At 23.5% G+C, this 12,597-nt stretch overlaps 4 protein-coding genes across 4 annotated transcripts; 2 read left to right on the top strand and 2 right to left on the bottom strand. All coding sequences in view use genetic code 6, as the record gives it.

Annotated features, from left to right (window-relative positions):
• Positions 1 to 546: 546 nt before the first annotated feature.
• TTHERM_01054320 (ser/thr phosphatase family protein) lies at positions 547 to 3,542 on the bottom strand (the record flags this gene model as incomplete). Its single annotated transcript, XM_001030610.3, has 4 exons — positions 547 to 1,088; positions 1,307 to 1,574; positions 1,756 to 2,469; positions 3,264 to 3,542. The coding sequence occupies 4 exons, from the start codon at positions 3,540 to 3,542 to the stop codon at positions 547 to 549; spliced, it is 1,803 nt and encodes a 600-aa protein (XP_001030610.2).
• Positions 3,543 to 6,236: 2,694 nt separating this feature from the next.
• TTHERM_01054290 (hypothetical protein) lies at positions 6,237 to 8,225 on the top strand (the record flags this gene model as incomplete). Its single annotated transcript, XM_001030607.3, has 1 exon — positions 6,237 to 8,225. One exon carries the CDS (start codon positions 6,237 to 6,239, stop codon positions 8,223 to 8,225), a length of 1,989 nt encoding a protein of 662 aa, XP_001030607.1.
• Positions 8,226 to 9,052: 827 nt separating this feature from the next.
• On the top strand, positions 9,053 to 10,840 carry TTHERM_01054280 (bardet-biedl syndrome 4 protein; the record flags this gene model as incomplete). Its single annotated transcript, XM_001030606.3, has 9 exons — positions 9,053 to 9,154; positions 9,243 to 9,324; positions 9,380 to 9,491; positions 9,551 to 9,727; positions 9,781 to 9,858; positions 9,924 to 10,077; positions 10,131 to 10,345; positions 10,407 to 10,556; positions 10,636 to 10,840. The coding sequence occupies 9 exons, from the start codon at positions 9,053 to 9,055 to the stop codon at positions 10,838 to 10,840; spliced, it is 1,275 nt and encodes a 424-aa protein (XP_001030606.2).
• A 1,012-nt stretch (positions 10,841 to 11,852) lies between these two features.
• Positions 11,853 to 12,035, bottom strand: TTHERM_001054261 (transmembrane protein, putative; the record flags this gene model as incomplete). Its single annotated transcript, XM_012799031.1, has 1 exon — positions 11,853 to 12,035. The coding sequence occupies one exon, from the start codon at positions 12,033 to 12,035 to the stop codon at positions 11,853 to 11,855; it is 183 nt and encodes a 60-aa protein (XP_012654485.1).
• Between the last annotated feature and the right edge of the window lie 562 nt (positions 12,036 to 12,597).

Raw genomic sequence — 12,597 nt, 5'->3', positions numbered from 1 at the left:
TAATTATTCTCTAATCTCTTTAGTTTTTTTTTTGCAAGCACAAATTATTTAAATATAAAGATTGCATCCACCAAATAAGTGCATTTATATCTACTTATATATAACTTTTTAATAAATAGAGTACTACTTTTCTCTCAAGAGCTTTTAAAATTGAGAGAGTGAAGGTAGGTAATCTTTAAATATTTTAAATATGGTCATATTCTGCAATTTTATTTTTAATAATAATACAAATTTTATTTATGAAAAAAATTTTTTGAAAATACTCTCCCAAAAACGAGGCTTGATTTTATTTCAAATAATTTATGAAAATTTGGAGTTATTTTATAAAAATATTTTTAGGATTAAATTATTTGATAAGAAAAATCAAATAAAAATTGATGAATAAATTTGATAAATATTTTATTAAAATAAAAAAGAAAAAAGAAAACAAAAATCATTTGATATAAATTTTGCTAATTTTGATAATATATTAAGTAGTTATTTATTTATTTATTTAGTTATTTATCAATTTTTCATTAGTTATTATTCAGTTACTAGTTTGGTTATTCAGTTAGATTTTTTAATTAACCAAGGACCTTGAATAACTTAGATAAGTTTGTAGAGAAGTTCATCAGGATAACTTGTTAAGGCATAGATACCAAAGCATTTTAATCTATCATCGAAAACTACGTTTTAAGCCATGCAAGTGTACTTTGTCTTAGATGCAGAATTTATTTTAGGGATAAGCTTCTAGCTGCCAGTCCAATAGTTATCAACATACTTTTATAAAGCGTTCTTGTTGTTAACCAAAGTCTTGAAGGCGAAATTGTAAATTTCATTGTTTGATACGTCCTTCAAACCATATTCGCTCTTGAGATCGTATGCTAAATCCCAAACTGGAGAGACTTAAGTATTTTTGTTAGCCTTTTCTAAATCAAGTCTATATTAGAAATAGTTTGAAACCTTCTCATTTTCATAAGCAAATATTCTGTAAGAAGGAGATTAGTAAGAATAAGTTGTTCCACTAGGAGCAATGAAAATTGTTCCAACTGATCTGTCTTCACCAGTAGCACTCTTAACTACTTCAATGTGATCGTTATGAGTGTGTCCTGTTTTATTTATTTATGTATTTGTAAATTTTATTTCATATTTTTTATTTAATCGAAATAATTAAATTCTCTCATTGATTTTATTTAATTTATCAATTTAGATTTATAAAACTTCTATTTTTTATTTTTAGATTGCTGATTTTACTGAAATGTAAAATTTGTTTGGTTTTAAATTAATTTTATTTCTTAAAAGATTTATTTAATTTTGAAAAAATTACCATAGAATTAACCGATGATGGTGTTTTCGAATCTATCAATAAGGACTTAAATTCTCATAGCCCATTATGAAGAGCAAGTGTTGTCACCAAAAGGAATATGTCCAATAAGGAAAACTTTTTATTAGTTTTATTCAGCAATGTATAATTCTTTTCTAATGAATTCTAATTAAGCAGCAGGGTCAGTGTTGTTGCTAATCAAGTAAAAGTTAAGCATATCGCAAGCCTAAGTGTTAGTGGCAATGACTCTGACATTGGTCTTGGGATCGTACTTAATAATTAAGGAATTAATTTATATTAACAAATTTGTATGAATAAATTTAATAAAATTATATTGATATTATTAAATAATTGCTTTTGAGTTTTAAATGAATAAATTAAATAAAAATGATGTTGATTTTATTAAATATTCAAATTTTTTTTGAGCTTAAATTGTTTTCATTGTAAATTACTTGAGAGTAATATCCGTTGGCAACCAATGAAATTAAGGCTTCAGATTCTAACCATGTTTTCCACATATTGGCAGATTATTCTCTAACCCATCTAGTAGAGTCTTTAACTGTATAGTCATATTAATCAGCAGGGAAACATTCGTGATTACCGAAAATGGGGAATTTGGGGACATCAGGGAAATGCTTTTCGATTAATTCAGATATTTTTTATTGAGGAAGAGTTTGATTCTTTTGGTCTTAATGCCAGACATCGTGACTTGTGTTATCACCAGTCCAAACAATCATATCGATGTCTCCACCTTTGGTCTTAGAATCGATTAAAAGAGCTTCAACAGTACGCAAAGGTAAATCGCATTTGGCATTACTTCCCCAGTATTTAGCTTGTTTGCTTTCGTCAGAGGGAGCATCTCCACTTTCAGGACGGCAGCAAAAAGGCTAGTCGCAATCAGCTAAAGATCCTACTTCGTATTCTAAGTCAGTGTGCAAATCAGTGAAGTGAAGTACTCTAAAAAGCTCAGGGTTTTTGGGAGCGGCTTGCTTATCTTAAGCTGGCTTATCAGCAAGAACCATTTGCTTCCAGGCTTCGAAATCTACTTGTTCAGTTTTTGTTTCACATGCCTTCAAGAAGACACAAACATGATCATTAGTAAGATAACGAGAAAAGAAGTTTTCTACGAAAGAGTTAAAGTAATCAACCATAACACCTTGGCATACCTTTTTAAGTTAAGTAGAAATATTTAAATTAGATTTAATTTAAAAAAAAAATAGAAAGAAGCAACTAGAAAACAAAAATAAATTCAAGATTTCTTTCAGAAGCATTCATTTTTATTCGTAAAAACTTGCTAAAACAAGTTAAAATTAAAATTTTAAATGTAGATCTGTTGTAAGTATTTAGAATTTATTTGAATTGTTTTGGTAGAAATCTACTTCAAGTTTCATTATATAAAAGATAATTCTAAAAAAAAGCTTGTATTTTATTTAGAAGAAATAAATATAATGCATTTGTAAATTCTCAGAAAAGAACATAATTTCTGTTGACAATTCTTATAAAAGAAAATAAGAATCCAATAATTTGCGTAATTTATGTTATTATTAGCAAATTTAGGTACTACTTACTTAGAATACTAACAGGGAAAATTAAGTAGAGGTAAATGACTTGATATGTGTAATTAATTTATTTGTGTATATTCTTTCATTATATTTTTTAATTAAGTAATAAATTCATTCATTTAGTTGGATTTAAGTGTAAAAAATTAATAATTCTTTTATAATTTGCTTCTTTGTCAAGTAAGTAAATTTTTATGTATACTTTCTTTATTAGAAGTATATTTAAACCAAACATATCGCCTCAAATAAATAGATTAATCAAATTAGTCTGTTCTATTTCATTCATTCATTTTATATAATTGCTGAATTTAACGATAAACACATTTTAAAAACTTCAAAAAAATGGCAATAAATTTCTTTTTGCTTCACTTTAAATTTGCGAATCTTCAATTAAATATTACGTCTTTATCCATAAAAGAGTTGCAGATCTTAATAGCAATGGCTCTGAGCTTTTCTCTGATGGCAATGACCTGGGAAGGGGCAATCATATTGAAGGCGATAAGACATGCATCGCAAGTTTTGAATTGAAGAGCTTATTGGATGTTTTCTTCAATAGTTTGCTTGATTTCGCTAGAGTAATACTCTAAGTCCTCAGTTCTCAATTTACTAAGAATAGGATTATCGATAGAGATGCAAGAAACTGCTACCAAAAAAAGAGCTACCAAGAATAATTTTCTCATTTGACTTTGTTAATGATTTGAAATCAAATATATCTCCTATTTGTTTCTCCTTTCTTTTTGTTTTTTTAGTTATTTAATTATTGAAAGTATTAATCAGTCAGTGGACTTTTAAACAAATATATGAATGAATAAATGAATCAGCATTCTTTAAAATCGAATCATTATCCAAATAAAGAAAACAAGCATTACAATTTTTTAATAGAAAGATAGACATATACAAAAAGAAAGAAAGACAAACAGATAGATAGATAGATATATAGACAGATAGTTAATAAGTTAGAAAAAGATTTTATAAAAGAACTAAATCGACTGTCATAGTTCCATATTTAATTTTTAAAGTTTTAAAGGTGAGCTTTAAATGATGTCATGTACTTATTTATTTATCTATTTAATTACTTTTTATTTGATTTTATTTATTTTTAGTTTATTGATCTGTTTGTAAAATAAATTTCATTAAATAAGAATTTTCTTTTTCAAAGAATGTAATCAGTCGATCTTTCTTAACTTTTTTATCTAAGCAAATAAATCTAAGCTTTTTTTAAATATTTTTATTTATTTGTAGATCTATTTTTTCTTACTTTGGCATAAATCTACAAGACGAAAGTAAATAAAAATGATAATAATAAATAACCAACTGTGTTTCAAATTTAAATATTTTATAAAATTTATTTATTTTTAAATAAGATAAAATTTTTCGAAGTGAAATCACTTAAAGAGTAAATGTAATTAATTTAAGTGATCGATCTTCTTTTAAAAAATACTCTATAAAGTTATTTGTATAATTAATCGAATGATCAAATTTCAATTTATACAAGAATATAAGAATATATACATATAATTCACAATATAATTAATTGATCACTCTTTAATTTCTCTAAATTATTAAATACCATCTATTTTTGTAAAGCAATATAAGCCAAATCCTCTTTCAATAACTTTGTCAAAAAAATATTTACCAAACTCTTATATTGGTTAAGCTAAATTTGGTCTTAACTAGCTTAAATTCCAAATTTAGTTTTTAGTCATAAAAAAGTTAACAAAACAAATAGCATCATCATAAATATAAAAAAGTAAGATAAATATAAAATTATCTATAAATTATTATTTTCATATTCATTCATACACTAATATATAAAAAGTATATACTTATACTTAATATTAATAGAATTATTGATTTAGCTTATGTAAGGATAATTGATTTTATTTTTACAATTAATAATTCCCATTTTATTAATTTTCGATCTAATGATTTTTCTATATATAATCCATATAATTGTTCTTGTATCAATCGTTCATTTAAGACTATATTAAGATTATTAATTTTTGGGAATAAGATTTCAGCTTAAATTATTATTTTCATATTATTTTCATGAAAAATCAGAAGATTTTTAAAATTATTATAAGTAATAAAAGAATTATCCTTCAAATTTAAGTCTAGTAAAAATTTGATAGATTTTCTTCTATTTCGTTTTATAAATGGATATTTATTATCATATTTATGGAAATGCTAACACTTTAAGAATAGCAGAAAGAAAAATTTTATAAATTAGAAATCTTAATTAATTTTTTATAGTTTTATTTAAATAAATCAAAATCAATAAGAGCTCATTTTGATTATTCAGACTAACAATAATAATTGCAACAATCTTTAATTTGATATTTCTAATTATTTACTTATAAATTACTTCAATAAATTTGTCTAGCAAAATTTAATAAATAATTTATTTTATAAGTTATTTTAAAATATTTTAAATTGATAATAAATTTAGATTTTACTTAATAAATAAATAAATAATATTTTCAATAAAAAATTATTTATTTGTCCTTCTTAAATAATATCAAAAATAAATAAAGAAGAATATTTTTTAAAATAAACTCTAAGTTAGTTTTTCAAATTACTTTGAAAATAATTATTACTTTAAATATCATTTAATATTAAAAACACAGAATAATTTATTTATTTAAATTAAATAATTATTTAGAAAAATAAAAGCTTTTATTTCTTTTATTTTAATTAAAATTCAATTGATATATTGGAATTCCTTTTTATTCTAACAAATTTTAAATTTTTGAATTTCTTTTATTTATTCATTAAGATTTTATATTTTTTTTAACTTTGTTGCTTCTCTCTTTGCATTAAATAAATCAAATGATTAACTTTCCATATTTTATCAGACTTCGACTTAACAATTTTTTAATTGGAATTTTATTGCTTGATAAAATGAAATAAATAGCTTTTAATTTGAGTAAAATCAGAAATTAAAGATTTTTTTAAGAAAAGGATGGAAGTTTAGAATAGATTTATTGTGTAAATTTGTAAATCTAATAAGTCAGGAATGAATAGAGGAAATAATAATTTTGTATGATATAATAATTCGAAAGTGACGCAACATAGGAAAATGTGAATTCTAAAGATTAAAAAGAATGTTTTTAAATGATCATATTGAATATCATTTATATTATTAAAGGGATTTGCATGCAACTAAGCTTTATTAAGAAAAATCAAAGAAATTGTCATAAAGGAATAATTGCACACACAAAACTTATTGAAAATTGATTACAAGATTTGTGATACAAAAATATTAATCATAATTGTACCTATTTTAGTCAATAATTAATAACAACATATTATAAAGGGCAAATAAACACTTTAAAAAAATAAAAAATATTAGGCAAGGAACAAAAAGAATTAACATGTCGTAAGTATAGCAAGTATCTAATACAAATAGAATAATCAGCGTTTTAAAGACTACTCTTAGTCTCGCTAAAAACCACAAAAAGAAGACTATATTGCTAGTAGTTATTTTGTCATTATATTCATTATGGAAACTCAAGCACAAGATTCCATATTAAAAAATTATTTCAAAAGTAATGCAAAAAATAATGCAAGCAATGGACAGTTAAATGAAGCATTCTCAGTTTTTGGAATAAAGCAATATTAAGTTGACTTTAAAAATATAAGATTTTGATAAAGCCAATCACATAGCTGAAATGCAGACAAAATATTCAAAGTTGTTTAAGTTGGAAGCTTACAGAAATGAGCTGCGTTTAAAGGTGAAGCAACTCAGCAGCGAGAGAAAAACAGAATTATGGCAAAATATTGTTGATGAAGTCATTGTTTTTGTGTTTTTCTTTATTATTACAACCAGATAGACCGTCACTCTCAATATGATTTAAAAAACTTTGGTAGCAAAATACAAAGATGATTTCAATAAAATAATTGGCATTAATCAAAATAGCGCTTAAGAGTTCAATTTATTTGATTAGATTTTAAGCGAGTACTGCCAGACTATGATCGATCACTCAATTAGTGATACCTTAAAATTCTTATAGCAAAATTTAAAGAGTGACATTTAGGCAACTAATATTCTCACTTTCTTTGAGTTGTAAAAGAAGTTAACCGAAATATTCTAAAACACAGTCTTTTCAAAAAAGGTTTAGAAATAAGAATACAAAGCTCGCTTTCATTTAACTAATTCTATGGATCGTCCTGTTGAAAAAGTTTTTCTTTCTCCTCATGATCCTACTTATTAAAAGCCTTCAATAATCGCTCGTTCAATTGGTTTAATCAAAGATCTTGGTTCCTTTGTTCTTCCAAATATGCTGCCTGAAGAGCAATAATTGAATGCTACAAAGAACAGATACGAAATATTAAGCATTCTGTTCAATACTTAACAACAAGAGAGTATAGCTGAAATGAATTCAAATAAAATAATATCAAATTTATTTAAATAGTATGTCAAAAACAACAAAAGCGATGCTAAAAAAGATCTTGAAGACGAAGAATTCGAAGAAATTCCTGATGACATAGAGAGTTCAAATCAATAATAATACTCACTAAAAAATAGCAATAATGATAGCAAAGTTATTGATTTGAGGGCTCTGAACAAGAGTAATTTAAATGCTGCAATTAAACAATCAAATAGCAATAGCGATGGCATCTCTAACTAGAACATAGAACAAGCAAAGGTCTTTTGCTTCTTAGTTTTTAAGGAACTCAGAGATATCTTAGAATCAAGCTCATTGAATAACTATTTCTACTTCTCAAGCAATTTCGAGCTGCGTAAATTTTTAAATAGACTCTTGCTTTCCCTCTAGAAGAAAAACGAACTTAACAAGGCTTAAAGTTTTGGAATGATCTCTAAATTATTTGATAAAATTATTGTAGAAGAATTCTTAAATTAAGAATCCGATGCTAACAATGAAGGATTTTACCATGTTCGCATGAAAAGGTGCTTTGTTTTATCTAAGAATGCAAAGAGTAGTGCAAACAAATAAAATCAGAACAATAGCGACGAAGCTTCTCACTCAACTGATGCATTGTCAAATCCAAACAGGTCAGAGCAAGACCTAATCTCAAGTGGAGAAAATCAAATAATAAATTCCAGTGTAGATAATTTGCCCAGAGTTACAGATCCATAAGAAAATTTAATCAATCTCAACATCTTGTAAGAAATAGAATAGTTCCATCTTGTAGAAGACTCTCTCTAAGAGTTCATTAAAAGAATTTTCTATGAAAGAGAAAGAACAACTGTTGAAATTATCAACCATAAAAATAACAATGATCCAAATCAAAGCCAGGCTGGAGAAGGCGACATCAATGGCCTCTTATCTCTTCTTGGTGGAGGAAACGCAGGTGGATCAGGAATAACAGATTTTATGACTCTGCTTTAAAAAATCTGAATTTAATATTTAAACATTAACCTTTTGAAAACAAAGATAATTAATTAATATATTTTATCATTAAATTATTATTAAAAATTGTATTCCATATTAAAATTATCTCAATTGTTCATTTTATTTCTCCAAAATGACAAAATTATTTTCAAACATTCAATTTATTTCTTAAAAATGAAAAAAAATTACTTCTAAATATTCAATTTATTTATTCTATTAAAAAGTTATTTATTTCATACATGTCTTTATCTAAATTTAATGAAAGAGTATTTTTTTATTAATGAATATAAAAACACAGAAAATATTTTATTTTAATTAAAAATTATAAGCAAATATCAATTTTTTTAAATAAGAAAATTTAAATTAAATTAAAATTAATTCACCTATTTTTTAAAAATCAACTAAAGAAAATGTTAAATCAAAACAAAAAACTAAATAAATTTATTGTGTTTTAATTATTTAAATAGTTATTTTTTTAATTATTAAAATAATTTTAAGTTTAGTAAAATCTTTTTTTGAGTTATTTGTTTTCTTTTTTTGTTAAAGTTTTTTATTACTAATGATGCAGTTTTAAATTTAGAGATTAATGATAAAGATTTATGAATGTTAATTTTCATATGAATTTGAAAATTAAAAAATTTAGTGTTTGTGAATGTATCTTGTGCAAATAATTTATGAGTCAATTAGTTTGTTAATTCTTTGCTTGAGTCAATGAAGTTGTTTATTTTATTTGTAAATAATTATCAATAAAATACGCCAAATATTTATTTATTAATTGTAATTAACAAGACTTTAAAGGTTATTTAGCTTCATATTGAATAGCATTTTATATAATGGATAATACTGAAAAAGAATAGAAGAAGCAAGTGGTTTCTAAAAAAAGAAGCAGTAAAGAGAAATCTAATTGGCTCTTGTATAAATACTTTGTGCGTAAAGTACAACAGACTTACTTAATTTCTTGTTTTACACATTAATTATCATTAGCACAAATTTATTTTTGAATTTTTTGAAATTAAATAAAAGGATTTTGGATAATGCATGGAACTTATTGAATAATTAAACTTGCAAAATAATGGAACTCATGAATATGCTAACTTTTTAAAATGTAGAATTTAAACTAAAGAAGCAATTTTTTAAATAGCTATTTATTTATTTATAAGCATTAATATTAAGGAACTAAGGAGAGTTGATTTAATCATTGGAACTTTAAAAAGATTTACATACATACAATGAATAAAATTATGATATTCTCAAATAAATTAGTCGCTCAATGTATTTATTTATTGATTTATGAGTTAATGAATTCCAGATATTTTAATTTGTTTTATTAGGTTTTTAGCTTAGAAATTTAAGGCTAGTATTGAAGTAGCCAATCATGCAATTAATATTAATTCCAGTGACTGGTAGCTTTATTATACTTAGGGCTAATGTTTTGTCAATTTAGGCGATTACTAATAAGCTTTAAAGTGTTTTTAGAAGGCCAACTAACTTTCGAAACATGAATCGACGTAAGTAGATTTGATAGATTTATTTTATATTTTTAATATTATTCTTTTGATAGATTCTTAGAATTAGGAAAGTTGTACACTGATTTAAAAGAACCTGAAAAAGCTATTGAAATTTACGAAGAAGCTTTATAGTAAAATGTTTACGAAAAATTGAATTTGTAGATTTTTAATTGCTTTATTAATTAATATTAATAAGACATTCTAATGACAACTCAGATATCCTTGTCATTTTGGGAGTTATTTGCTTGAAATAATAAAATGAATAAAAGGCTTTCAAATACCTTGGCCAGGCACTTTCTGTTAATAACAAAGACTTAAAAGCAATTTTAGCTGCAAGTTCTGTCATGCAAGTAAATAAATACACATCAGATAAAATACTTAACTTAATTAATAAAATTTAAAGGACAAACAAGAATATGAGTCTGCTTTGATGAAATACAAAATAATGGCTAAATACAATCCTAATTCCCACTAGCTGTGGAATAATATTGGCATGTGCTTTTATGGAATGAAAAAAAACATTTTCGCTATAGCTTGTTTAAAAAAAGCTTTATATTTAAGTCCTTTTGAGTGGATTACCTGCCTTAACTTAGGGTTAGTTTACATGACTTCTTAACAGTAATCTTAAAGATAAAAAAAAAGCATTTATTAATTTTATTATAAATAAATAAATAAATAGATATGCAACAGCTTACTTTTTTTTCACTGTTTCTATTAATTTGAGACCTAATTATGCTATTACTTACATGCATTTAGGTTAGTGCTTAAATAGATTAGAGGATTTCCCTAATGCATGTTCAGCATTCAGAAAAGCTATTGAAATAGAAAAGTAAAGTTATTAAAAAAGTTCAAAATTAATAAATTAAATAAAATTGTTATTTTTTATAATCAAATTATTTTTTTAATAGGGATTATTTAATTTATTTAAATTTTGCTATCATTCTTGCTTAAAGAGGTCCTTAGTACTTCCATGAAGCCAAAGAAAATGTTAAGCTATTTGAATAAAAATTTTTAGAAATGAGCGAAGACTCAAGAGTAAACAGAAGTGATATATTAGAACAACGCCAGTATTTATCAAATTTGCTTGGATTAGGTCTTCCTCACATTGATTGAAAATCTATTTTTAATTAAAAATGCAAATTAGTTAAATTAAATTAATTATTTAAAAAAATCAAATTTTTAAAATATAAATAAATTGTATATAAATTAAATTCAATAAATTTTATTCATTTGTTTTGTTTTTTTTAAATTAGTTAATTCATTTTTATATTTCCCATACTTTATCTATTGTACAATTCAAAAAAATTCAACCTCATGAGCCTAATATTTGTATTTTACAAATTAAATATATTAAACAATAATATACCTGATAGAACTTAAATAGATCTATTTTAAATATATTCAATTTATATCAAGATTATTTATTGATAAAAATGCATTTTCAATTTATTTTATTATTTTGAATGTTTTGATATTTTTCTTCAGTTGTTTTGTCTTGAAATATAAATTTACTGTCAATGAATGTTTAAATTTATATCTTATTATAAACGCTTCCAGGGTTAAAATTCTTGTAGTAGCACTACTGCAAGAATAGTAAGTAATCTTGGAAGAACTTATGTAATTTAATTGTTTTTGTAATAAGAATATTTAAATTAAATACCGTAGTTTCTGATTAATTCTTACAACCCCCCCCCCCCTCCCCACACAATCTTTTTATTTAAGAATAAGTTTATTATCTAAGATTTCTAAATTTAACTTAAAATAAAATGAAAATTGAGGGTCTACAGTTAATTAATTTTAACAAACTCAAAAATAAGATCTAAAATTATTTAAAATTAATTAATAAAAATAATAAATATAGATAGAGATTTAAAAGTAATACAAATATAGAATTTTATCAGATAGCATGAACTTAAATTAGTTTTAATTATAATAAAAAAAGATAAAGATTATTAATTCATTTCAATTCTTATTCAACTATAGATTATTTTAGATCTATCTTAAAAAAATAAATGTTTCTGTAGTTATATGAAAATATTTTTTAATTTAATTCAATGTCAATACTTATAATAAACTCCATCTAGCTTCTCATTTGCAATCTACATTCTTTCATATTTATGTTTTGTCAAAAAATGATTTTTTAGGAAAAAACAATAGCTTTTAAGGTGACCATTTCTTTTACAATAACTACAGTATAAAATAGGGCAAGAATATACATAATGTCCTACTCTAAAGCAACCATAACAACAGGTTAGTAGCAATATCTTGTCAAATGTCCGTATTTTTAGCAATTATAGCAATAAGCCATTCTACTGTTTCTTCTTACAAATTTAAATTATAAATTAATTTTGGAAATTTAAGTAAATTAATAAATTATATTTTTTCTATTTCTCTCCTCAGCTTTATAAAAATATTTTAAAAAACAAATTATTCTTAATTTAAATTAGCAATCCAAATTAAATAAATTATTTTAATCTGAATCAATCTAAAATACAACAAACTTACTTCAATAAAAAAAACATCTTTTATTGCTTTCTAAAACATAAAATAATTAATGAATTTTATAATAAGATTAATCTAGCTAGCTAGCTAATTTATTTTAAATTAGTTAGATATTTGATTTAGAATTAATCAAATAAAACAAGCCAAAAATTAGTTGCTTTTAAAGAGATTAAAAATTGTAAAGGCATAAGTCATATTAAATTTCGATTTATTTAATGTATTTTTAAATTTATTTAAATTATGAATATTCATTTTATAGAATAACATTATGTATTTATAATTAATTTATGCTAGTGAGATATTATGATAGAATGGATATCAGTACATTTTTGATAATTTTGTTAAATAAATGTGTAATTAACAGAAGA

The sequence above is a fragment of the Tetrahymena thermophila genome (assembly GCF_000189635.1).
Source record: "Tetrahymena thermophila SB210 genomic scaffold scf_8254529, whole genome shotgun sequence".
In the NCBI taxonomy this organism is placed as follows: Eukaryota; Ciliophora; class Oligohymenophorea; order Hymenostomatida; family Tetrahymenidae; genus Tetrahymena; species Tetrahymena thermophila.
This window is presented reverse-complemented; position numbering and strand designations above follow the sequence as displayed.